Below are 24,076 nucleotides of genomic sequence, written 5' to 3' on the forward strand. Positions count from 1 at the left end.
CTATGGGATGATATTATGGTTAGGTTTAGGGTCAGGGTCAGTTTTACGTAGATTAAGGTGAATTTAATAAATATTTAATTGAATGTAAATTAAATGAAAGGTAAGCATCTACAAGGGATCTAAAGTGGACTCTCCAAATAAAGTGTTACCTAATAATAAAATTAAATTGATAAGTAAAAGAGCCAACATCATATCAATAGTTGCAGGCTGAGTGCAGATGGTTAGAGTTAAAAGTTTAAAATGATGAAGTGACACAAAGCGAGTGAGTTTTCTGGAATGTATTGCAGTTCACTGGTGCACAGAAACTAAAAGCAGATTTTCTCAGCTCAGCAAGAAAGTATATGACAGGTGATCCAGTCACAAGAGCTGAACAGTTTCTGCAATTCCTGAGGAGCTGAATAAACCCCGTCACATGTAAATCATTTAGTGCCCCCTGTGGCAGCCCCTGAAAAATGTTATTAGGCCAGGCCTGTTCAGTTTTTATTGTGATCAAAAGTCACAATAAATAAAATTTGTTTTCATGTTTTTCAAGACATTTCAGTACAAAACTATGTACATATCCAGGGCCTCCCAAAAAAAACACTCACATCAGACAGTCTACCTTGATGAGTAGGGAAAGTACAGGATATATGATCCATACATTTCTATCAAAGCTGACAGCCTACAGACATTGGAGCACAGTATTCTCAAATATCTCAGAAATCCACAAGCCTCTATATGTCCATATGCCACACCCTATATCTCACAACATAAAGAGTTTGAACTTTAGGCCTGATCATATTTTGTAATATATATATATATATATATATATATATATATATATATGCGATTAGGCTATGAGTTTGTAAGAGCGACACAGTGGATTATCTTTGGTTTGCTGTTCCAACCTAAACCGATTTCTTATTTCTTCCACAACTCAAAACTAAACAGTGAAAGTAAGCAGTGACACCAACTGCGTCAGTAGGTTTCTTCCATCAGTTAAAAGTTTCTTCCAAACAGTTACCACTGTTTCAATGTACTTCTCCTCCCTATTTGCTCCCTCAGTATCTCTATTTAAACCATGTCAGACTGTGGGTTCATTAGACTGGTGACAGACTGATGATCAAGCTGTGTCTGTGAATGATTCTCTGCAAACATATGAATAAAACTCAAGATCTGAATATCCAGTCTTCTGACTCTTCCTGCAGAATTTCTAACACTATGTGCTAAAGCTGCTAGACTCACCACAATACTGCAATAGCAGCACACTGACCATGCTGTTGAGATTTTTTTTTTTTTGAAAAACACTGTGCAGGGCTTGTGGTACAAAACTTCTCAATATAAAATATTTTTATGTCCCACTTCATGTGGGAGGTATAGTTCCCACTTCAAATATTTCAACACCTTGTAAAAATATTCTGGGACCTCCCCTCCAAGAGATTTTTGAGGAAAATCTTGTACCTTGTAAAAAAGAAATGAAATATCAAGTAAAATACAATTAAAATATTGTAAGACTGTTTCAACAAAGTGGGTTTAAATACTTTGTGAATTATTTCGTTAGAAAATTTATTTCTTTTCTTTTGCTATCAAGATGTCATCAAATCTTTTTCCTCTAATTTTAAGACGTTATTATCAAACCATGGAGATATTTAAATTTACTTAAGTTTAGAAGTGGAGCAGGCATAAATTTCAGTGCAAAAACATTTTACTATACAGCTAAATTTTGTGTTGTTTCATGTAGTCTGTGATCATTACTTACTATCACAGCATATGCTAAATACTAACCACTGCATTGATGTTTTTGTAACTACAATGAGCTTAATAGAAACAAGAAAACTGACAAAACAACTGAATATAAAAGCATAGTGTTGATTTTGTACTGGTGGTTAGTCTAGTTTATTACAACAGACTCAAAAAAAGATTTCATTAAATGAGAAAGAAGATGACATGACAACTCACTACACATTCATTACAGGAATCAGGACAGAGAGACAGACAACAGAAAAAAATGATGTTTTGCCAGGTCATTAATTCTTTCCATACAGGACTGAATTCACAGAAAACTCACCTGAGAGTCTCCAGTTTACAGAATGAACTCCTCAGTCCAGCAGAGAGCAGTTCCACTCCTGAATCCTGCAAGTCATTGTTGCTGAGGTCCAGCTCTCTCAGGGAGGAGTTTGGTGATTGTAGAGCGGATCCCAGATTTTCACAAGCTTTCGCACCGAGACTACAGATATGTAGTCTGCAAACAGGAATTATAATGTACTCAAAGAAGGATTCATAAATAACAAAAAAACATATCATATTGTTTAGATAACATACAATATTTTATTTGTGTATTTTTATGTTCCAGTCTGGGTTCAAATATCCTAAAGAATTCTGTTTGTATTTTATGTTTACATTTTATAGTGCCTTATCAGCTTATTTCTATTCAAGAATTATTCACAGGAAGTTTGCCAGAGCAATAGAAAGGATTCCCTTGCTCTCCATATTCTACTTTGACTTTACTTTCAGAAATAAATACACAAGATGTTCCTAGCTTGATTATTCATCTGTGTGATCCCATTTAAAACAGAAAACACAACTACTGTTTTTTCTCTCTAAGTAGAAGTTCCTGTTTAGGACCATAAAAAGTTAACTGCCACAAAATGTCAGCCAATATATGATATGATTAAACTTAGAACAGATCTTGCAATATACGGAAAGACTCTTTTCTGAAAAGATTAAGAGAAAAAGAATACCATGTTTTCTCAACAGCACATTATACTTTTAGTATGTTTTTATATTTCAGGGATGGCTAGAGAAAGATATTCAGTACAAGTCTAAAACCATGTGAAATGAATACTATTATAGCCTGTCAATTTTGTATTAAAATTGAATTCACACAAAGTTCACCTGAGTATCTCCAGTTTACAGTGCGAGTTCTTCAGTCCAGCAGAGAGCAGCTCCACTCCTGAATCCTGAAGGTCATTGTTACTGAGGTCTACCTCTTTCAGAGATAAGTTTACAGATTGTAGAGCTGATGATAGATTCTCACAGGAATTTGTGGTGAGACCACACCCAGCTAGTCTGTAAAAGCCAGAATATAGTACATGGTGTAATGAGGGGAACTGTAATAGAATTACTTTACTCTCCATTTTCTACTTTGTCTTTACTTTCAGAAATAAGAACACAAGATATCGAGATATTCATAGGTTGATTATTCATCCATGTGATCCCATTTAAAACAGAAAGCACAGCTATTGTTTTTTCTAAGTAGAACTTCCTGTTTAGGACCATAAAAAGTTAACTGCCACAACAATCCAGCCAATATATGATATAATTAAACTTAGAACAGATCTTGCAATTTACTGAAAGAACCATTTCTGAAAAGACAGAGAAAAAAGAATAATATGGGTTTTTTTTCCAGCAGTACTCTATACTTTGTGTGTTTTTATATTTCAGGGATGGCTAGAGAAAGATGTTCAGTACGAGTCTAAAACCATGTGAAATCAATATTATTACAGCCTGTCAATTTTGTATTAAAATTGAATTCACACAAAGCTCACCTGAGTATCTCCAGTTTACAGTGCGAGTGCTTCAGTCCAGCAGAGAGCAGCTCCACTCCTGAATCCTGAAGGTCATTGTTACTGAGGTCTACCTCTTTCAGAGATAAGTTTACAGATTGTAGAGCTGATGATAGATTCTCACAGGAATTTGTGGTGAGACCACACCCAGCTAGTCTGTAAAAGCCAGAATATAGTACATGGTGTAATGAGGGGAACTGTAATAGAATTACTTTACTCTCCATTTTCTACTTTGTCTTTACTTTCAGAAATAAGAACACAAGATATCAAGATATTCATAGGTTGATTATTCATCCATGTGATCCCATTTAAAACAGAAAGCACAGCTATTGTTTTTTCTAAGTAGAACTTCCTGTTTAGGACCATAAAAAGTTAACTGCCACAACAATCCAGCCAATATATGATATAATTAAACTTAGAACAGATCTTGCAATTTACTGAAAGAACCATTTCTGAAAAGACAGAGAAAAAAGAATAATATGGGTTTTTTTTCAGCAGTACTCTATACTTTGTGTGTTTTTATATTTCAGGGATGGCTAGAGAAAGATGTTCAGTACAAGTCTAAAACCATGTGAAATCAATATTATTACAGCCTGTCAATTTTGTATTAAAATTGAATTCACACAAAGCTCACCTGAGTATCTCCAGTTTACAGTGCGAGTGCTTCAGTCCAGCAGAGAGCAGCTCCACTCCTGAATCCTGAAGGTCATTGTTACTCAGGTCTAGCTCTTTCAGAGACGAGTTCACAGACTGTAAAGCTGATGATAGATTCTCACAGGAACTTGTGGTGAGACGACACCTAGCTAGTCTGTAAAAGCCAGAATAAATATAGTACATGGTGTAATGAGGGAAACTGTAATATAATTACTTTACTCTCCATTTTCTACTTTGTCTTTACTTTCAGAAATAAGAACACAAGATATTCATAGCTTGATTATTCATCCATGTGATCCCATTTAAAACAAAGCACACCTATTGTATTTTCTCTCTAAGTAGAAGTTTCTTTTTAGGACCATAAAAGGTTAACTGCCACAACAATCCAGCCAACAAATGATATAATTAAACTTAGAACAGATCTTGCAATTTACTGAAAGTATCATTTCTGAAAAAAAGACAGAGAAAAAAGAATAATATGTTTTTTTTCAGCAGTACACTATACTTTTAGTGTGTTTTTATATTTCAGAGACGGCTAGAGAAAGATGTTCTGTACAAGTCTAAAACCATGTGAAATCAATTTTATTACAGCCTGTCAATTTTGTATTAAAATTGAATTCACACAAAGCTCACCTGAGCATCTCCAGTTTACAGTGCGAGTGCTTCAGTCCAGCAGAGAGCAGCTCCACTCCTGAATCCTGAAGGTCATTGTTACTCAGGTCTACCTCTTTCAGAGACGAGTTCACAGACTGTAGATCTGATGATAGATTCTCACAGGAACTTGTGGTGAGACGACACCCAGCTAGTCTGTAAAAGCCAGAATAAATATAGTACATGGTGTAATGAGGGAAACTGTAATAGAATTACTTTACTCTGCATTCTACTTTGACTTTACCTTCAGAAATAAGAACAAAAGATATTCATAGCTTGATTATTCATCCATGTGATCCCATTTAAAACAAAAACTCAGCTACTGTTTTTTCTCTCTAAGTAGAAATTCCTGTTTAGTAGCATAAAAAGTTAACTGCCACAAAAATTCAGCCAGCAGATGGTCTAATTAAACTTAGAACAGATCTTGCAAAATACTGAAAGAAGCATTCCTGAGTAGATTAAGAGAAAAAGAATACCAGGTTTTCTCAGCAGCAGCTTATAATTCTAGTGTGTTTATATTTCAAGGATGGGTAGAGAAGAGATTCAGTAGAAGTCTAAAACCATGTAAAATATATATTTAATATTGAGCATGAATCAGAACATACTAGTTCAGCTCTGCAGCCCGGCCACTGGCTGCCACACAACCGCAAAGCATAAAACAGCCAACCCAATGCTTAACACCTGGCAAGACATTCTTTAATTTATTTGTTTATTTAGCTCCAAACATGCATTGGTGATTGTAGAGAGTTCAATTTTTAGTTCATCAGACAACTTCATCAGAGGAGTAAGATGGCGGTGCCCTGTTTGGCTGCGGCTGATACGGCTCGCGATAGTATCAGAGATTTAATGGCTTATAACTCAGAGAATTTGCGCAGTTTCACAGCAAATCTGCGGCGCATACATTTCAAATCAGTATACGACTGTCAAGAGATACTGGATTTAAGAGGATCGAGTAATCTGAGACTCACAGATGCAACCACTCTAGACCTTATACGCAGCCTCGGACTGCTACGTCGGCTACATCAGCGGCCTGTGAAGCAGTGGAGCCTCACACCAGCGGCGGCTGCCAGCGGAGGAGGCAGAGGCGGTGCGACAGAAAGTGTAAGCGCGGATGCTGGGCTGGGCTAACAGCTAAGCTAATGGCTAACCCAGGCAGAACACCGCTTCCCTCTATCCTGCTCGCGAATGTGCGGTCCTTAGAGAACAAATTGGACTATCTGAGGCTAGACTTAACAACTAAATGGGAGGTGAGAGACTGCTGTGCCATAATTTTTACTGAAACATGGCTCAATCCATCAGTGTCGGATGACGGCATTAGCATGGAGGGGCTAACAATATTCCAGTCGGACAGGAGCAGCGCTCTCACTGGTAAAACCCGGGGTGGCGGTGTTTGCATATTCACCAACAACAACTGGTGTAACAACGCAGTGAAAGTCTCGAGTCACTGCTCTTCTGATGTGGAGCTACTGACTGTACAATGTAGACCCTTTTATCTGCCCAGGGAGTTCACTGTCATTATAATTATAGCAGTGTACATCACCCCCAGCACAGAGAAGCCCTGAATGTTCTCTACCATTGCATCAGTGAACTGCAATCTACACATCCAGAGGAAGTTTTCATTGTGGCAGGAGACTTCAATCAGGCCAATATGAAAACTGTGCTTCCTCACTTCCATCAGTATGTGAATTTTGCCACCAGAGGAAAAAACACACTAGATCTGGCTTACAGCAACATCAAAGAGGCATTCAGGGCAGCACCCCGCCCCCACCTTGGCTCCTGAGACCATCTCTCTGTGATGCTAATTCCTGCATACAAGCCCCTGCTGATCAGGAAAAAAGCCACCATGAAGCAGGTGAGGGCCTGGCCTGCAGGAGCTATGGAGACAAGACTGCTTTGAATGCACGGACTGGGACATGTTCAAGGCAGCAGCCACCGAAAATCATCACACGCGGGTGGATGAGTATACTGAGTCTGTGTGTGCATACATCCAGAAATGCATGGAGGACGTGAGTGTGATTAAAAACATCTTCACATGGGCCAACGAGAAACCTTGGTTGACCAGCGAGGTACGTGCGAAGCTGAAAGTACAGAATACCGCTTTTAAATCTGGCAATGTGGTGGCACTTAGAACAGCTAGAGCAAACCTGAACCGTGCCATAAGAGTCGCAAAGCATGCTCATGGTCAAAAAGTGAAGGATTTTTTCCAGGATCCCTCGAACACAAGACGAATGTGGCAAGGCATTCAGACAACCACAGACTATAAAGCTACTCCTCCCCCCTGTGAGAACAACATCAACTTCCTCAACGAAATAAATAAATATTTTGGAAGGTTTGAGGTACTGAACACCACTTCTGCAGAAAAATCTACTCCTCGCCCTGACGAGCAGATACTCTGCCTGGATACAGCAGATGTCCGAAGAACCCTGAGGAGAGTGAACTCTCGGAAAGTGGCAGGCCCTGACAACATACCAGGGCGGTTGCTGAAGGAATGTGCTGATCAGCTAGCTGGGGTTCTCACGGACATCTTTAACACCTCACTGAAACAAGCTGTCGTACCATCATGCCTAAAGACTGCCACAATCATACCGGTGCCCAAAAAACCCACAATCTCCTCCCTCAACGATTACCGCCCTGTAGCACTCACCCCCATCATGATGAAGTGTTTCGAGAGGCTGGTAAAGGACCACATCACCTCCAAACTCCCTCCCACATTCGACCCGTACCAGTTTGCTTACCGCCCAAATCGCTCCACAGAGGATGCCATCTCCTCTGCACTTCACCTGAGCTTAGAACATCTGGAAGGAAGAAATACACATGTGCGCATGCTGTTTCTGGACTTTAGCTCAGCGTTTAACACAATCATCCCACAACATCTGATAAGCAAACTGGCCCCCCTTGGCTTCAGCACCCACTTGTGTAACTGGCTGTTGGACTTTCTATCAAATAGACCTCAGTCTGTGCGGGTGGGCAACAACGTCTCCAGTGCCATCTCTTTGAGCACCGGCTCCCCTCAGGGCTGCGTTCTGAGCCCGCTGCTGTTCACCCTGATGACCCACGACTGCTGTGCCAGGACCACTACCAACCACATTGTGAAGTTCGCAGACGACACAACAGTAGTGGGCCTAATCCAGGACGACAATGACCTGGACTACAGAGAGGAGGTGAACCATCTGGTTGACTGGTGCAAAACCAACAACCTGGTCCTGAATGTCGAGAAAACCAAAGAGATCATGGTCGACTTCAGGAGGACCCAACCCAACCACACACCACTCCTCATCAAGGACACAGCAGTGGAGATAGTCAGCAAAATGAAGTTCCTGGGGGTACAGATAACGGACACTTTGACCTGGTCCACTCACACTAAAGCTCTGGTCAAAAGAGCCCAGCAGCGCATGCACTTCCTGAGACGGATGAAAAGAGCACACCTCCCCCCGCCGATTCTCTCCACCTTCTACAGAGGCACTGTAGAGAGCATACTGACCAGCTGCATCACTGTCTGGGCAGGAGCCTGCAGCACCTCTGACTGGAAGTCTCTGCAGAGAGTGTTAAGGACAGCAGAGAGAATTATTGGGACTTCACTTCCTCCCATACAGGACATTCCAACAAGTCGCTGTCTGACCAGAGCTCAGAACATAAACAGAGACCCCTCCCACCCCCACCATGGACTATTCTCGCTGCTAGCCTCTGGAAAGAGGTTCCGAAGTCTTCGAAGCACAACAGCCAGGTTCAAAAACAGCTTCTTCCCACATGCAATAAGACTGCTGAACTATAAATAAATGCTGCTTCAATTCTTTGTTTTAATTACTCCATACCTGGGAGCTACAGTGCAATACACCCTCTTGTATATATACTTCTTTAAAATTTATTTATCTGTTGACATAAATATGTTTACATATGCGCCACACTCTGCACTACATTGCACTTTGCACTACACTGTATTACTTATAATTCTCCCTGATCTACCCTGAGCCTATGCAACGTAATTTCATTCTAATGTGTACTGAACGGTGTAAATTTAAATGACAATAAAGTCTGTCTAAGTCTAAGTCTAAGTCTAACAGCATGTGATTCCACAACACCTCTCCTTTATCTAACTGCTGTGTTTCATACTTCAGACACTGACGTTTGCAATGAGATTACAGTTATGTTTCTGATTACCCTCCTGATGACTCTTTCATGTATATGATGTTTGTGCAACAACACTGTACAGAGGACTAGCATCAACTTTTCCAGCCAAATCTTCCTGTAGGTCCTTGGCAGTGATGTAGCGGTTTTACTCTGAATACCTGACTATTTTTCAGGGTCTTTCCGATCTTGTCTTGACTTTAAATGTTTTTTTCTTAATGGCATTTTCGACAGTGAAAATTACAAATAGGAAGTGTTTAGATATCTTTTTATAATCTTCTCTTGTTGTGTACAAGTCAATTACCTTTAGCTTAAGATCCTCAGGGGTTTAAAGGGCTCTGAATTTAGAATGCTATGGAGTTATCCACACCTCAGGTGCATTAAGGCCTAATGAATCAAATGAGCCCCTACAAAAATTACTCTGGTGGATTCACTAAAAAGCCACATTTTATTTTATTCTCAATATTTTGATTAAGCAAATAAAAGGTAATTGAACATTAAACTGTAAGATGATGCCAAAGTTTGTTCAACCCATATGTTGCAGTAAATTCTTTTCACTTAAGACATGATCAGATTATGTACGCTTATATCTAATTATGTACCCGTCAAAATGTATACTCATCAGAATTTCACCTAATTGGAGAGTTTAGTGTTTTACCAACAGTGAAACAGAAATACTCTATACAGTAACTTAAATTAATTTAACTGATATTAAATCAATTGGTTTTTTTTCTTAAATTTATTTAAAATTAATATCATTTAATATCACTCCTGTAGAATCAGCCCTTACTGGAAGGATGCTGCAATTTTTTCCAACAAATCACAAACAAAGAGGACCTTATATAGACAAACTAGAAAAACAGTCTCAAATGAAAATGTTAAATCAAAAAAGGATAGAATGTTTTTGCTTCACAGTAACTTTACAATAACAGCCTTGGACATTGCATATTTTGTTGATTTTTGAAGTGGAAAAAACACAAACACAACCTCTACAGCAAACTATTTAAAAATATATTGCTAATTCAAAGTTACCTTATATTTGATTAATGCTAAACATAGAAAAAAGCAAATAGTAAATGTGGAATGTTTAAAATTTGGACTCTATACTAAGTCAGTACTCAGTACCATCCCTTTTGGCAGATCTCATCTATTTTTGTCCAACTAGGAGTCTTTCTGTTCACATTTTAGGAAATTTTCACCCACTTTTCCTTACAGGACACTGTGTTCTGTGATATTCTTGATTCTTTTTGCACTGCATGTTTAAAATCTACCCACAGATTTTCAAAGATGTTCCAAAAAGTTCAGCCTCAGTTTCTTAAAGTAGTTCATGACGGATTGTAAGGTATGTTTTGGATAACTGTCCTGTTGTAGAATCCAGCATCAGCCTCTTTTCAGCTTCCATTTCACAACTGACTCACATTTCCTACCAAAATGTACTGATATTCAATGGAATCCATTCCTCCATTATCAGTGCAGTGTTTCCTGAGCCACTGGCTGCCACTACCTAATCACAGCAGTCTCAGATCATTACCTAATCACAGCAGTCTCAGATCACTACCTAATCACAGCAGTCTCAGATCATTACCTAATCACAGCAGTCTCAGATCACTACCTAATCACAGCAGTCTCAGATCACTACCTAATCACGGCAGTGTCAGATCACTACCTAATCACGGCAGTGTCAGATCACTACCTAATCACGGCAGTCTCAGATCACTACCTAATCACGGCAGTCTCAGATCATTACCTAATCACGGCAGTCTCAGATCATTACCTAATCACGGCAGTCTCAGATCACTACCTAATCACGGCAGTCCCAGATCACTACCTAATCACGGCAGTGTCAGATCATTACCTAATCACGGCAGTCTCAGATCATTACCTAATCACGGCAGTCTCAGATCACTACCTAATCACGGCAGTGTCAGATCACTACCTAATCACGGCAGTGTCAGATCACTACCTAATCACGGCAGTCTCAGATCACTACCTAATCACGGCAGTCTGAGATCACTACCTAATCACGGCAGTCTGAGATCATTCCCTAATCACGGCAGTCTCAGATCACTACCTAATCACGGCAGTCTCAGATCACTACCTAATCACGGCAGTGTCAGATCACTACCTAATCACGGCAGTCTGAGATCATTCCCTAATCACGGCAGTCTGAGATCACTACCTAATCACGGCAGTCTCAGATCACTACCTAATCACGGCAGTCTCAGATCACTACCTAATCACAGTAGGCTCAGATCACTACCTAATCACAGCAGTCTCAGATCATTACCTAATCACAGCAGTGTCAGATCACTACCTAATCACAGCAGTGTCAGATCATTACCTAATCACAGCAGTCTCTGATCATTACCTAATCACAGCAGTCTCAGATCATTACCTAATCACAGCAGTCTCAGATCATTACCTAATCACAGCAGTCTCAGATCACTACCTAATCACAGCAGTCTCAGATCACTACCTAATCACAGCAGTGTCAGATCATTACCTAATCACAGCAGTGTCAGATCATTACCTAATAACAGCAGTGTCAGATCATTACCTAATCACAGCAGTCTCAGATCATTACCTAATCACAGCAGTCTCAGATCATTACCTAATCACAGCAGTGTCAGATCATTACCTAATCACAGCAGGCTCAGATCACTACCTAATCACAGCAGTGTCAGATCATTACCTAATCACAGCAGTGTCAGATCATTACCTAATCACAGCAGTCTCAGATCACTACCTAATCACAGCAGTGTCAGATCATTACCTAATCACAGCAGGCTCAGATCACTACCTAATCACAGCAGTCTCAGATCATTACCTAATCACAGCAGTCTCAGATCACTACCTAATCACAGCAGTCTCAGATCACTACCTAATCACAGCAGTCTCAGATCATTACCTAATCACAGCAGTCTCAGATCACTACCTAATCACAGCAGTCTCAGATCACTACCTAATCACAGCAGTGTCAGATCATTACCTAATCACAGCAGTGTCAGATCATTACCTAATCACAGCAGTGTCAGATCATTACCTAATCACAGCAGTCTCAGATCATTACCTAATCACAGCAGTGTCAGATCATTACCTAATCACAGCAGGCTCAGATCACTACCTAATCACAGCAGTGTCAGATCATTACCTAATCACAGCAGTGTCAGATCATTACCTAATCACAGCAGTCTCAGATCACTACCTAATCACAGCAGTGTCAGATCATTACCTAATCACAGCAGGCTCAGATCACTACCTAATCACAGCAGTGTCAGATCACTACCTAATCACAGCAGTCTCAGATCACTACCTAATCACAGCAGTCTCAGATCATTACCTAATCACAGCAGTGTCAGATCATTACCTAATCACAGCAGTCTCAGATCATTACCTAATCACAGCAGTGTCAGATCACTACCTAATCACAGCAGTGTCAGATCATTACCTAATCACAGCAGTCTCAGATCATTACCTAATCACAGCAGTGTCAGATCACTACCTAATCACAGCAGTGTCAGATCATTACCTTATCACAGCAGTCTCAGATCATTACCTAATCACAGCAGTCTCAGATCACTACCTAATCACAGCAGTGTCAGATCATTACTTAATCACAGCAGTGTCAGATCATTACCTAATCACAGCAGGCTCAGATCACTACCTAATCACAGCAGTGTCAGATCATTACCTAATCACAGCAGTGTCAGATCATTACCTAATCACAGCAGTCTCAGATCACTACCTAATCACAGCAGTGTCAGATCATTACCTAATCACAGCAGGCTCAGATCATTACCTAATTTCATATGAAATTCACTTTAGTGGTAGTGTTCGTTCATCACCAGCTATCATGCTAAGTGGACTATGACTTCCTTATAGACTAATGATGAGCACTTACTGCAGCACACTCAGCCTGTCTCTCTTCTCTCATTGAAAACAATAAGAATAATCCTAGATTATTATTTGGCATAATTTTTAAAATAACTAAGAACCAAACAGTTACTGAACCCCAGATGCCATCAGCCTATAGCAGCAATGATTTCATATATTTCTTCAATAATAAAATTGAAAAAAATCAGGCACAAAATTCAAAATGCACAGTTAAACTCTACAAACCAGCTGCCTTACAAAGCCCATCCAGATATCGAGAATATTGTAAATACTCCAATTTCTACAAGTTCACTCAAAGGTTAGATTACAGTTTAGCATTTAGTTTAGGAGCTGAAGTCTCCATTGTCCAGAAGTGGGACAGACAACCATCACCAAGGGTCACTCTGCCTGCTGGTAGGGATTTCTGTGTGAAGGCTACTGCACTGTAGCAGGAAAAGCCTATAAAAGCATCCAGAACTCTGCCTGATGATCACATACAGCCTGCAGCTGCTCAGGATCTCTAGGAGCTTTAATTCAAACACAGCAGCATCTACAGCACAAACTACACATCAGAGAGCTGCACGATTCTCCAGCCTCACAGAACCTTTTACATGATTCGTAATTCTACACTTTTTGGATGCTGGGAGAATTCTCCTCATTTCAGGAGAAAGAGGGCTAAAAATTAGAGAAACAGATGGACGACAGTTTGTAACTGCAGAACTACACAGTGAAACTAGATGGTCAGTGGAGCTGATAAAGTGGACAATGAAGGCAGAAACAAGGAGGTGGACTTGTGTGACTGGTCAAAGTGTATGACTATGAATTTTTATATAAATGCACCGTAAATTAATTAATTGCTTAATCAATTACTGTGATAATATTACTGTATATAACTGCATATATAGTTTTATTGCTAGTGAATGACTAACTATATATTTATTTATTAAACTGCACATTTGTGTGCATAATTGTTCTCTTTGGTTAATGTAAGTTATCTGCAGTTGTGTGTTGTGTATATAGATTTTTATATACACAATATTTATATACAACAAATAAAACAGTATCTGTTTTAAAACCCATTATTCATCTAACTGTCAGCTAGGTGAACCTTGGATGATGTGGAGAAAGAGTTTACTGTTGTTTTTTCTCCCCAAAGTGCTTAAAGGAAAGTTTACCTTTGTAAATTTTAGCTGGTCAATAGCCTCACGTAGTGCGCGAATTATTAAAGTTCAGTGTCTGACCACAACTCTCATCTATTCTGCTGCTTCATTCAGAGCAAATTCAATTTAAATCACTATATAAACCACCAGATCAGGATCCATGGTGGTTAAACACTGAGGTGATTCTGATGGCTGAGGTCAGTAAACGTTGGTCGTGTGCAGTGGGCGGGAACAAGCAGTGACATCGTCACTGTCTAACTGGAGTGTCTCATTTATCTATCTTATAAGGTTCAGTGATGGTTGGAACACTGCCTACTTAGACAGCTGCCTATGTAGACAACGGCTACTAAGAGAGCTCACTGGGTTTTGGGACACACCCTTAATGTTTTCTCTTATCAACTTCACAGTCTTTTGTAAATATAAACTCATTCTGAAGTTGATGCAACACATTCCAAAAAAGTTATGACAGGGGTGAATTCACACTATGAACAGTGTTAAATGTTCTGAAAACATGTTAAAAGAGGAGATTTAATCATGCTCAGTATAAAAGGAGCATTCAGGACAGGTCTAGTCCTGTATGAGCAAGGAAGGGTGAAGGTTCACCACACTGCCAAAGATGCAGCAAATTGTATTAAATCAGCATGACTATATAATCAGAGAGTGCAGGTTCTAGACAGGCCTGCCTCTTACTGAAAATGTGTGGCTCATTATGAAGAGCAAAATACAACAATGAAGGCTCCACTGACCGCACAGCTGAAGACTGGAATAAAGGAGGAATGGCAAAAAATCCACTTTCAGAACTGGATCAATTTGTGTCTTCAGTCCACATACAATTATTTATACAGGTAAAAGTAAAGATGATGTAGTAAAGTGATAAACCTGCTTGTGTCCCACCTTTTTTGAACAAAATAATAACAAAACAAAATAGTGCTTTGGAATAATCCAAAGCACTGCTGAAATAAACATAATCTGTCACTTATGGTGCATGAATTCTCTGAGTTCTGTCACAACTGGATTTTTAAACTTTGATAAAACAGTTTAAAAAGTTCTGATATTTGATGCTGTTTTCAAAACCACAATATCAAAAAAACATTATTTTCATAACACTGACTGATCACACCAAATGTACTTTTAAATGATAGCTAATAAAAGCTTGCAGACAGACATCAAGGCTTTAAGTGACCAGATTACAGTTGAGGTTATCTTAGTCTTACAGTCAGGATGTTAAGTCTTATCTATAAAGGCCAGTGTAGCTGTAGGTGTTCAGTCCAACTAAGCAGGATCACCCCTTAACTCAAGCCCAATGTGAGAACTGTCCAATAGGAATGTCCCTTATCTCTCCTTTGATTGGACAGTGCTTACTGTGAGTGTAAGTTATCTGGCTAACTGAGAAATCCTGCTTTGTAAAAACCCCCCTTGATCAGATGTTTGAAGACTAAACCAAGCAGAACAAAGGAGGACATCAGCTGAGCTCCTGCTTGGTGAAAATGAAAAACCTGCAGCCACACAGTCCCTCTGTGGATAAGAGTGGACAGTAATGACCATCAGAAACAGCAGTTTGACCAACAGGACCATATGTAGCAGAACTGACACTGACTGGAATGTTTGACTGATTTTTACTAACGTGAATATAAATGAATACCCCATAATACATGTTTAGACTTTGCTGTCCTTAATTCACCACTTCATCAATGAGCTGAAAGAGACTTTTATTTTGAAAGAGTGGTTGTGTAGGCTGGGTGATTGGAGTCTAAAATAACAAAGCAGCATCAGTCCCTCCTTTTTTCTTCTCCACAGTGATGTGTGAGGTAGATCTGCGGTGTGGTCACTGCTGGTCTAGTGCTGTCTGTCCATTTCTCTGTGGAAACTGTTGTACAGAATAAACCACTGCAGATCACGTTTGAGGTTCTGTCTCATTCAGCACAGCAGAGTGGAGCTGTGAGGGAGTCTGGGTTTCACATACAAACCGGAACAATGGAGCAACTGGAGAACTGCTCCCCCAATTTTATTCCAGAAGGGGGCGTTACTAGTGGTTTCTAACTACTAACTACAAACGATATAAAACTAAAGCTGTACTTAGCGGGTCCCTCTGCTAACACTGTAATGGTTGCTAATTTGCATAAATAGGAAGAAAAAATGACAGGTCTGTATCAGACTGAGGTGAACGAGGCTGACTCTCAGGTAGGTCAGTGTTCTCTGACTCCTAATTAGATTCTGGATCTGGTGGCTCAAACACTGAAGCTGCTAGTCCGGGCTTCATTTCTCAGGTCTTTAGTATTGGACAGTTGAGAGAAGCTGCACTGAAATAAGAGTGAATTGTGTGTGTTTGTGTCAGACGACGCTAAACGCTAACTGGTTCATTTCAGTCCAAGAGAGACTTTGCTGCCTAATATTTACTGCCTACTGCCCAGTTTTACTGCTCGGACTTCAGTAACTGTTCATTCACTGAAAGAGTTAGAAATCTGAAATGAGTTCTTTTATGTAACACAGTCAAAGTGTTCAACATGAGAAACGTCACTGAATGGGGTTCATCTGAATGTTTTATAGTTTGAGATCTTTTATTAGGAAAAGTGGAGAATGTAAGATTAACTTCGTCATATTCTTCATAACTTTCATATTTCATAAGCTTCATTCTAAAGGTGGGGGTCATATGAGGCTGTAACTGTCTTCTTTCCAGTCAAATAGATGTGTGATGTAATTTTAAACCCTTATAATAAAAGAAGCTGAACTCACAATATTTTTTTTTTTGTCTACTGAAAGTCGACCCATTTTTCTACAGATCTGGGCTATAAACTATAAACAGATGGCGTCTCTTCAGTGATCTGCTGTCTAAAAATTATTTTTTTATAAAATAATACAAACAGCGTCTAAGATTTTTGGCTTTCAGCAGTAAATTGTAAGCATATAGTTATGTGTGTGATCATAAAACACATTTTCTGTTAATTTGAGGGGAACTTTTAAAAAAGAAAATTAATAAATAAAAAAAACAAAAATTCACATTTATTTCACACAGTTACTGAATAATTTTTCTTATGATTTGGTCATGAAAATTCAGATGAAAAACCAAAATGTACCCACAAGCATAAGAGGTTCAGTTAAGTAATCAGCTCGAGCTCATTCTAATGTCATATAAAACTCATCTCCTCCTGTGTAATTCTCCACAGATGGAATTAAAGTGTTGACATTTAGAGTACATTCACTTGAACTTTATTATAAATTTCCATTTACTGTTAATGTCCAAAATTCAAGGACATGTTAATGAGCCTTGGTTTATAATTATATATAATTGTTGATTCTAGATAAAGCCATCTAAATTAACTATTGTTTAACACTGTTTATTGAACATTTTCTCAGTTACATGTACTTTTATAAAAATGCTGAAATATTTATAGTGTAATTTTAAGGATTTACAATAAGCTCATGCTTATTGTTCCTAAAACTGAAGAGCTCTATCACAATGCCAATATCACAGTGTACCACAGTCTATACTGACAATATATCATTCAGTCCTAACTCCAAAAATAGGGGTTTCTAATAAAGTGGCCAAGCAGTGTCCCTGCAGTACTTCATATTAACTAAAACTATAATAAATACAATTTATTTTTAACTGTCTGAACTGAAGATTTGATGTGTTCAGCCTTAATCAATCATCAATAATCAGATATTAATCTGCTGTATTAATGTAGATGTAACACTCACCGAGCTTTCCTGCAGACAGTCAGAGCTGGGATCAGTCTCCTATAACCCTCCTCAGATGTGTTGAATTTCTTCAGGTCCAGCTCATCCAGAACCTCCTCTGAGGTCAGAAGCATGCAGGCTAGTGCTGAACACTGTCCAGGAGAGAGTCTCACCTCTGAGTGTCTCTCTGAGTTTAGATACTCCTGAATCTCTCTGGAGAGAGACTGGTCATTCATTTCAGACAGACAGAGGAACAGATTGATGGATCTCTCAGTGGAGATGCGATAATTATCTCCTTTGATTAATCTCTTGATGCGCTCTCTGGTTCTCTCTGAGCTGCGCTGTGTTGGGGTCAGTAGACCCTGCAGGCGTCTCTGATTGGACTTCAGTGAGACGCCCAGCAGGAAACGGAGGAAAAGATCCAGGTGTCCATTCGGACTCTTTACTGCTTTATTCACTGCTCCCATCAGAACCTCATCCAGAGGAACATTCTCAGACCACTCACTGTACTGTGGGTTAAGTATCTCCAGTTCCTCCATGTTTTTGTTCTCATAGCAGTGAAACACATAAACAGCAGCCAGGAACTCCTGAAAGCTCAGATGAACAAAGCAGTAGACCTTCCTCTGGTGAAGCACACATTCCTCCCTAAAGATCTCAGTGAAAATCCCAGAATACACTGAGGCCTCAGTGACATCAATGCTGCTCTCTCTCAGGTCCTCTTTATAGAACATCACATTGCCCTTCATCAGCTGTTTGAAAGCCAGTTCAGCCAGTTTCAGAAGAACGGTTCTGTTGGACTCCAGCAGGTTCTTTGGGTCTCTCTCGTCTTTCTCCTCATACTTCTCGTTCTTCATGTTGGTCTGAGTGATCAGGAACTGTGAGTACATTTCAGTCAGAGTTTTAGGGATTTCTGTATGAGGCTGTTTCATGATCTGCTGAAGAACAGTGGCTGAGATCCAGCAGAAGACTGGAATGTGGCACATGATGTGGAGGCTCCTCACTGTCTTAATGTGGGAGATGATTCTCTGGGCTTGGTCTTCATCACTGATCCTCTTCCTGAAGTACTCCTCCTTCTGTGGGTCACTGAATCCCTGAATTTCGGTCACACGGTTGATGTATTTTGGAGGGATCTGATTGGCTGCTGCTGGTCGGGAGGTTATCCAGATCAGAGCAGAGGGAAGCAGATCTCCTTTGATGAGGTTGGTCATCAACACACCCACTGATGATGTCATGGTGATGTCAGATACTTTCTCACACTGTTCAAAGTTCAGTGGAATTCTGCTTTCATCCAGACCATCAAATATAAACACAGCTTTGATCTGATGATAAATCTCTGGGTCCAGATCTTTGAGCTCAGGATGGAAGTCACACAGAAGTCCATGAAGACTGTATTGATCATCTTTAATCAGGTTCAGCTCCCGGAACGGAAGCACAAACATGAGCTCCACATCCTGATTGGCTGTTCCTTCAGCCCAGTCCAGAATGAACTTCTGCACAGAGACAGTTTTTCCAATTCCAGCGATGCCTTTAGTCAGAACAGCTCTGAGCTCTGGCTCTTCTGGTCTGTTATCTTCTCCTTCTCTGTGTCTGAGTCTGTCAGCCTCCACAGCTCTAATGGTCTCTTCTCGTGTTTCTCCTTCAGGACCTTGTAGAGGTTTAAAGATGTCTGAGCAGTTGATTGGAGAGTCTTGTAAGCGTCTCCTGGATGTTTTCTCCATCTGTAGAACCTCATGTTCTTCATTCACTCCTTCACTCTCTCCCTCTATGATGTAGAGCTGAGTGTAAATCCTGTTCAGGAGGGTTTTATTCTCTTCTGTTCTGATTCCCTCAAATAGGCTCTCGTACTTGTTCTTCATGCTGGTTTTGTGTCTCTCTAAGACTCTGTGTAGAACATCATCCACTGGTTGGTGAATATCTGCTAGAGTGTTTATCTGCAGTGCTGTTTGTGTGGAGTGCTGCCTAATCAGGACCAAACACAGTAACACAAACATCATTAATACAAATAATAATCTTCTGATAATTTATTTTTAGATTTGAGCTATTTAGCAAAATAATATTGTGTTTACCTCAAATTCCCAAGATAACTTTTGATTTCTCCATAACTAACAATTATAAATATTCCCAGGCAATGATGTAGTACTAGAACATAACATTAATTGAGGTTAAATTTGGTTTTAAATTTTATGGAGCTGGTTATTAATAGTTAAAGGTTCACTATCACACACTGTTCTGAGCAGCAGTCAGAATCAAACCTGTACTGAGACGTGTGGCTCTGTTTGGGTCTCACTAAGCTGACATTAAGTTAGTTAATGAGGCTCTACAGACCTCTTAATGACACAAACCTCAGTGTACAGTGAAAATTACCAACCTGTTTGTAGCAGCTGCTCAGCAAATTGTGAGCATGTTGAAAGCGATACTATTATTAATCTTATTATTAGTATCATTATTATTAGTGGTATTATTTAACAATACATTCAAAATAAAGCATGAATCAAATTACATTAATGCATTAATAAATACTAAAATTCATATATAAGTACATAAACAATGGATTCATGAAAAACAAAAAAAAAATTAAAGTAAATATTTAAAATATTTAAAGTTTATAAAAATGTCATTATTCACTTTAAATCATGTACTGTGATTTTCTGTTTCTACTGGTAAATAATATTTGTTGCAATAAACATTATCAAACAAAAAATTTTGATTTAATTAACAAGGTTATGAATTATTGGTTGACATATGTTCACCACAGTCCTGAAATGAATGGAAGTGAAAGAGGAGCTTTTTGAAATGACCATCTCACGCCTGAACAGCTCACGTCTATGAACTGGAAGGGCAAATATAGGAATAAGAACTTTTTGAACATAGAGACAAAACCGTATATTATGTACTATTTCTTATTCTTTAAATGTCTGTTAATATCATATCTATTAAATGTTAGAGGAGTACGCACAGAACGATATAGAAAGATGAAAGTAGAGAGTTTAAACAACAAAAAATGTGACATTATATGTGCACAAGAGTTGAGGTTGAAGGATAATAATGACATTAATAGCGTTAAGGAAATGTGGTGCGGGGGTCCTGCCATCTTGTCTGTGGGTGAGGACAGTGCTGACGGGGTGGGAATCTTCTTCAAACACGATGCTGAGATTATTAAAAGTAGAGAAATTGTGCCCGGCAGGTTACTATTAGTAGATTGTGTGTACAGGAATGTTAAGTTAAGAATTGTTAATATATATACACCCCCTGACAGAGCTGGCAAGATGAGATTATTTTATAAACTGTATGAGCTACTTTGTGTGGGATTTGGGGTTATATTGTGTGGAGATTTTAACGTTATAACAGAAGAAAATGATAGAATACCAATTAAAGACATTCCCCTGTCTAGAGATGGGAAACTTCTTAAAAAAGTGTGTGACACGTGTAAAATAGTAGATGCCTTTAGGGAAATCTACCCAAATAAACCAGGCTACACACGGATAGATAGTCGAGTTAAAACCAGAATAGACAGAGTTTATGTGTCTAGTAATATTAAGGTTTCGTATTATAAAACTGAGTATTTGGTAGATTCTGATCATTTGGCAGTGAATGTGAGGATGAACTTGGGTGTTAATGAACAGCGAGGATACTGGAAACTGAATACAAAATGTTTAAAGAATGAAGAAATGGTTTTAGAGCTAAAGCAAGAGATTAAAAGGATTAAAGATCTGAAGGTTTTAACGAGTTCAGGGATTGATTTGTGGTTAGTTTTCAAAAAACAAATACAGTCATTTTTTAAATATAAGTGTAAGGAATTAAATAAAGAGAGAAATGAGTATTATAATAATTTAATGCTAGAATTTGTGGAATTACAAAGCAAACAACATCGAAATGCAGAAGACGAAGACGAATTATCTAAAATTAAATCAGAATTATTGCAGATGAATAATGAGATTTTTTTTAAATGTACAGCTTCAAGCAGGTTTACATACCAACTTAACAGGAAATGCACAAAATGTAATCAAAAAACTAAATGAAAGGAGAGAAAATAAAAGAATCAGAGGAATAAAAGACGATCATGGTAACATTGTTGAGAATGAAAAAGAAAAGAGAGAGCTTATTAGGTCTAAATGCCAAGAAGCTTATAAGAAATTTCCAGTTGATGAGGAAAAAAATTACACAGTTTTTATCTTCTTGTCCAAAACTAAGTGGAGCAGATTTAAGTCATTTGACTAAAAATATAGAAAAGACAGAGATTCTCAGTGCAATTGAAAGTTTAAATGATGGGAAATCGCCGGGGCCAGACGGGCTGCCGGCCGAAGTCTATAAAGCTTGCTCGTCTGAAATGAGTGACCTACTGATGGAGTATTTTAATGAAGGACTGAAAAAGGGAATGTTAAACGAGAGTTTTTATCAGGGTGTGGTGTCGCTGATCTATAAAAAAGGAGATCAGTATAATTTAGACAATTGGAGACAAATAAGTGTGATGAATATAGATTATTAAGATTATTAAGATTAAAATTTTAGCCAAAGTCTTAATGAATCGAATGAGCGAGTTTTTAAATAGAATAATTGAATTTGAGCAAACATATGCAATAAAAGGTCGTTTTATGATTGATAATTTATGCATAGTTAGGGACCTCATTTCAGACGAGCAAACTGAGGACTTCTGTCTAATCAGTCTGGACCAGAAAAAGGCTTTTGATTTTGTTTCGAGGGAGTACTTGTGGCAAGTGATGGATTGCTATGGTTTTCCTCTAAAATTCATAGATATGGTGAAAGTCTTGTATAAGAAATCAATAGTTCAGATTAATGTAAATGGAGTTTTAACAGAAAACCTTGAGATTCACAGAGGGGTTAAACAGGGATGCCCTCTGAGTGCTGCACTCTATATCATGGCCATAAGTCCTCTTTTGAACAAGATCAAGCAGGACCCTCGTATTTCTGGGGTGACTAATAAATTGGGTGCACAGGTCAAAACCTCGGCTTATGCAGACGATATAACGGTGTTTATTAAAAGTCAGAGTGAATTTAATGTGGTATATGAACATTTTAGAAGAAGAGGCCTCACATGAGTTTAGACATGAAGGAAGAGGTTAAAATCTTAGGACTCTCAATTACAAGAGGAAACTGTGCTGAGAATAATTGGAATAATAAAGAGGAAGAGATCAAAACAGAGCTGGAACAATGGAAAGCCTCAAATTATAAAACCAAGATTCAAATCATTAAAACTTTTGTTTTGTCCAAATTGCTGTTCTTAGCCACAGTTTTCCCCCCCAACGATAAATGTGTCATGAGGCTAAATAAAATGTGTGTGCGATTCATTTGGGGCACCTCAAGGGAAGTCACTAAAAGGGAAATTTTATATAAATCTAAAACTTTAGGAGGTCTTGGTGCAATGGACATTGGTTTAAAACTTAAAATAGCTTATTGTAAAATGGTAGCACAGGCAATAAAGAGAGGTGCAGTGTGGGTGGGGGACATTAGAAGTTGGGGGAAAAAGAAAGGAAAGGCAAGAAAAAATGTTCCATACCACAAATTAATATAAGGCGATTTTACTTTTAAATATGCAAAGCTTAAGATTAACTGGTGTAGCTTTTCTAGTAAAAAGATCTATAACATTATAAGCGAACACATCTATGGAGGTCTCTATCAACACAAACATCTCAACGAAGCAGAGAGTAAAATATGTTTTAGAAACATCCAATCAACGCACATCTCTGAGAACATGAGGGACATAGCATGGCTAATCAGCGTGGGTCGATTAGCTGTACGATGTGTTGTTAAGTGGAGCTGCTACGTTACCACGAAACTATGTCCAGCTGCTAACTGTGATGAAGATGAGACTATTGAACACCTGTTAATTTGTTGTGAACGATCTGTGGATGTGTGGAAAAGACTAAATGCTCTGGGTGTTAAATTCAATATAAATGTTAAGTCTATAATGTTTGGAAATTTTGAGGAAAGATTGTCAAAGAATGTTAAAGATATTTATTGGTTGATTGTTTGTATTACTAACTGTAAACTGTGGAAAACGGATGCAAAATGGTAATACAACAGACGCAAATTCCTGCAGAAGTTGTTTTTAAACTTTTGAACTGAAACGACTGCGAACAATGGACAGAAAATCAAAATATCCCTGGGCTCTGCTGGACTTATAATTTTCTCATTTAAATTAATTGTAAGTTTGTGCTTTATTGTATTTTAGATGGATTTGTTGTGTTTGTGTGTACCATGGTATTCATATGACTTTGTATTGTTCTTTTGATATGTATGTAATTGAAATATTTAATAAAGTTTATTTAAAAAGCAAATGTAGGGTGCCTGAAGTCAACCAGTGAGAGCTCCCCCTTCTGGGTGTTTACGGACATAAACTATCAACTTCCTTTCACTTTCTTTAAACCCTAA

The 24,076-nt window shown here is 38.6% G+C and overlaps 1 protein-coding gene across 4 annotated transcripts in view; it reads right to left on the minus strand.

The window, feature by feature from the left end:
• LOC118804781 (NACHT, LRR and PYD domains-containing protein 12-like) overlaps nt 1-24,076 on the minus strand; it is a 47,235-nt gene that overhangs the window by 17,646 nt on the left and 5,513 nt on the right. For 3 of the 4 annotated variants that reach the window (XR_005007016.1, XM_036565427.1, XM_036565428.1), the window contains exons 5-10: nt 17,708-19,645; nt 4,833-5,006; nt 4,180-4,353; nt 3,528-3,701; nt 2,875-3,048; nt 2,048-2,221 (exon numbers count right to left, since the gene is read on the minus strand). Coding sequence is in view for 3 of the 4 variants with exons in the window: in XM_036565427.1 (XP_036421320.1) it covers nt 2,048-2,221; nt 2,875-3,048; nt 3,528-3,701; nt 4,180-4,353; nt 4,833-5,006; nt 17,708-19,645 (2,808 nt within the window). In the remaining variant the exon portion in view is untranslated. The remainder of the gene's footprint in view (nt 1-2,047; nt 2,222-2,874; nt 3,049-3,527; nt 3,702-4,179; nt 4,354-4,832; nt 5,007-17,707; nt 19,646-24,076) is intronic. The other variant, XM_036565429.1, reaches the window with a different exon arrangement.

The sequence above is a fragment of the Colossoma macropomum genome, unplaced genomic scaffold (assembly GCF_904425465.1).
Source record: "Colossoma macropomum unplaced genomic scaffold, Colossoma_macropomum, whole genome shotgun sequence".
Classification (NCBI taxonomy): domain Eukaryota; kingdom Metazoa; phylum Chordata; class Actinopteri; order Characiformes; family Serrasalmidae; genus Colossoma; species Colossoma macropomum.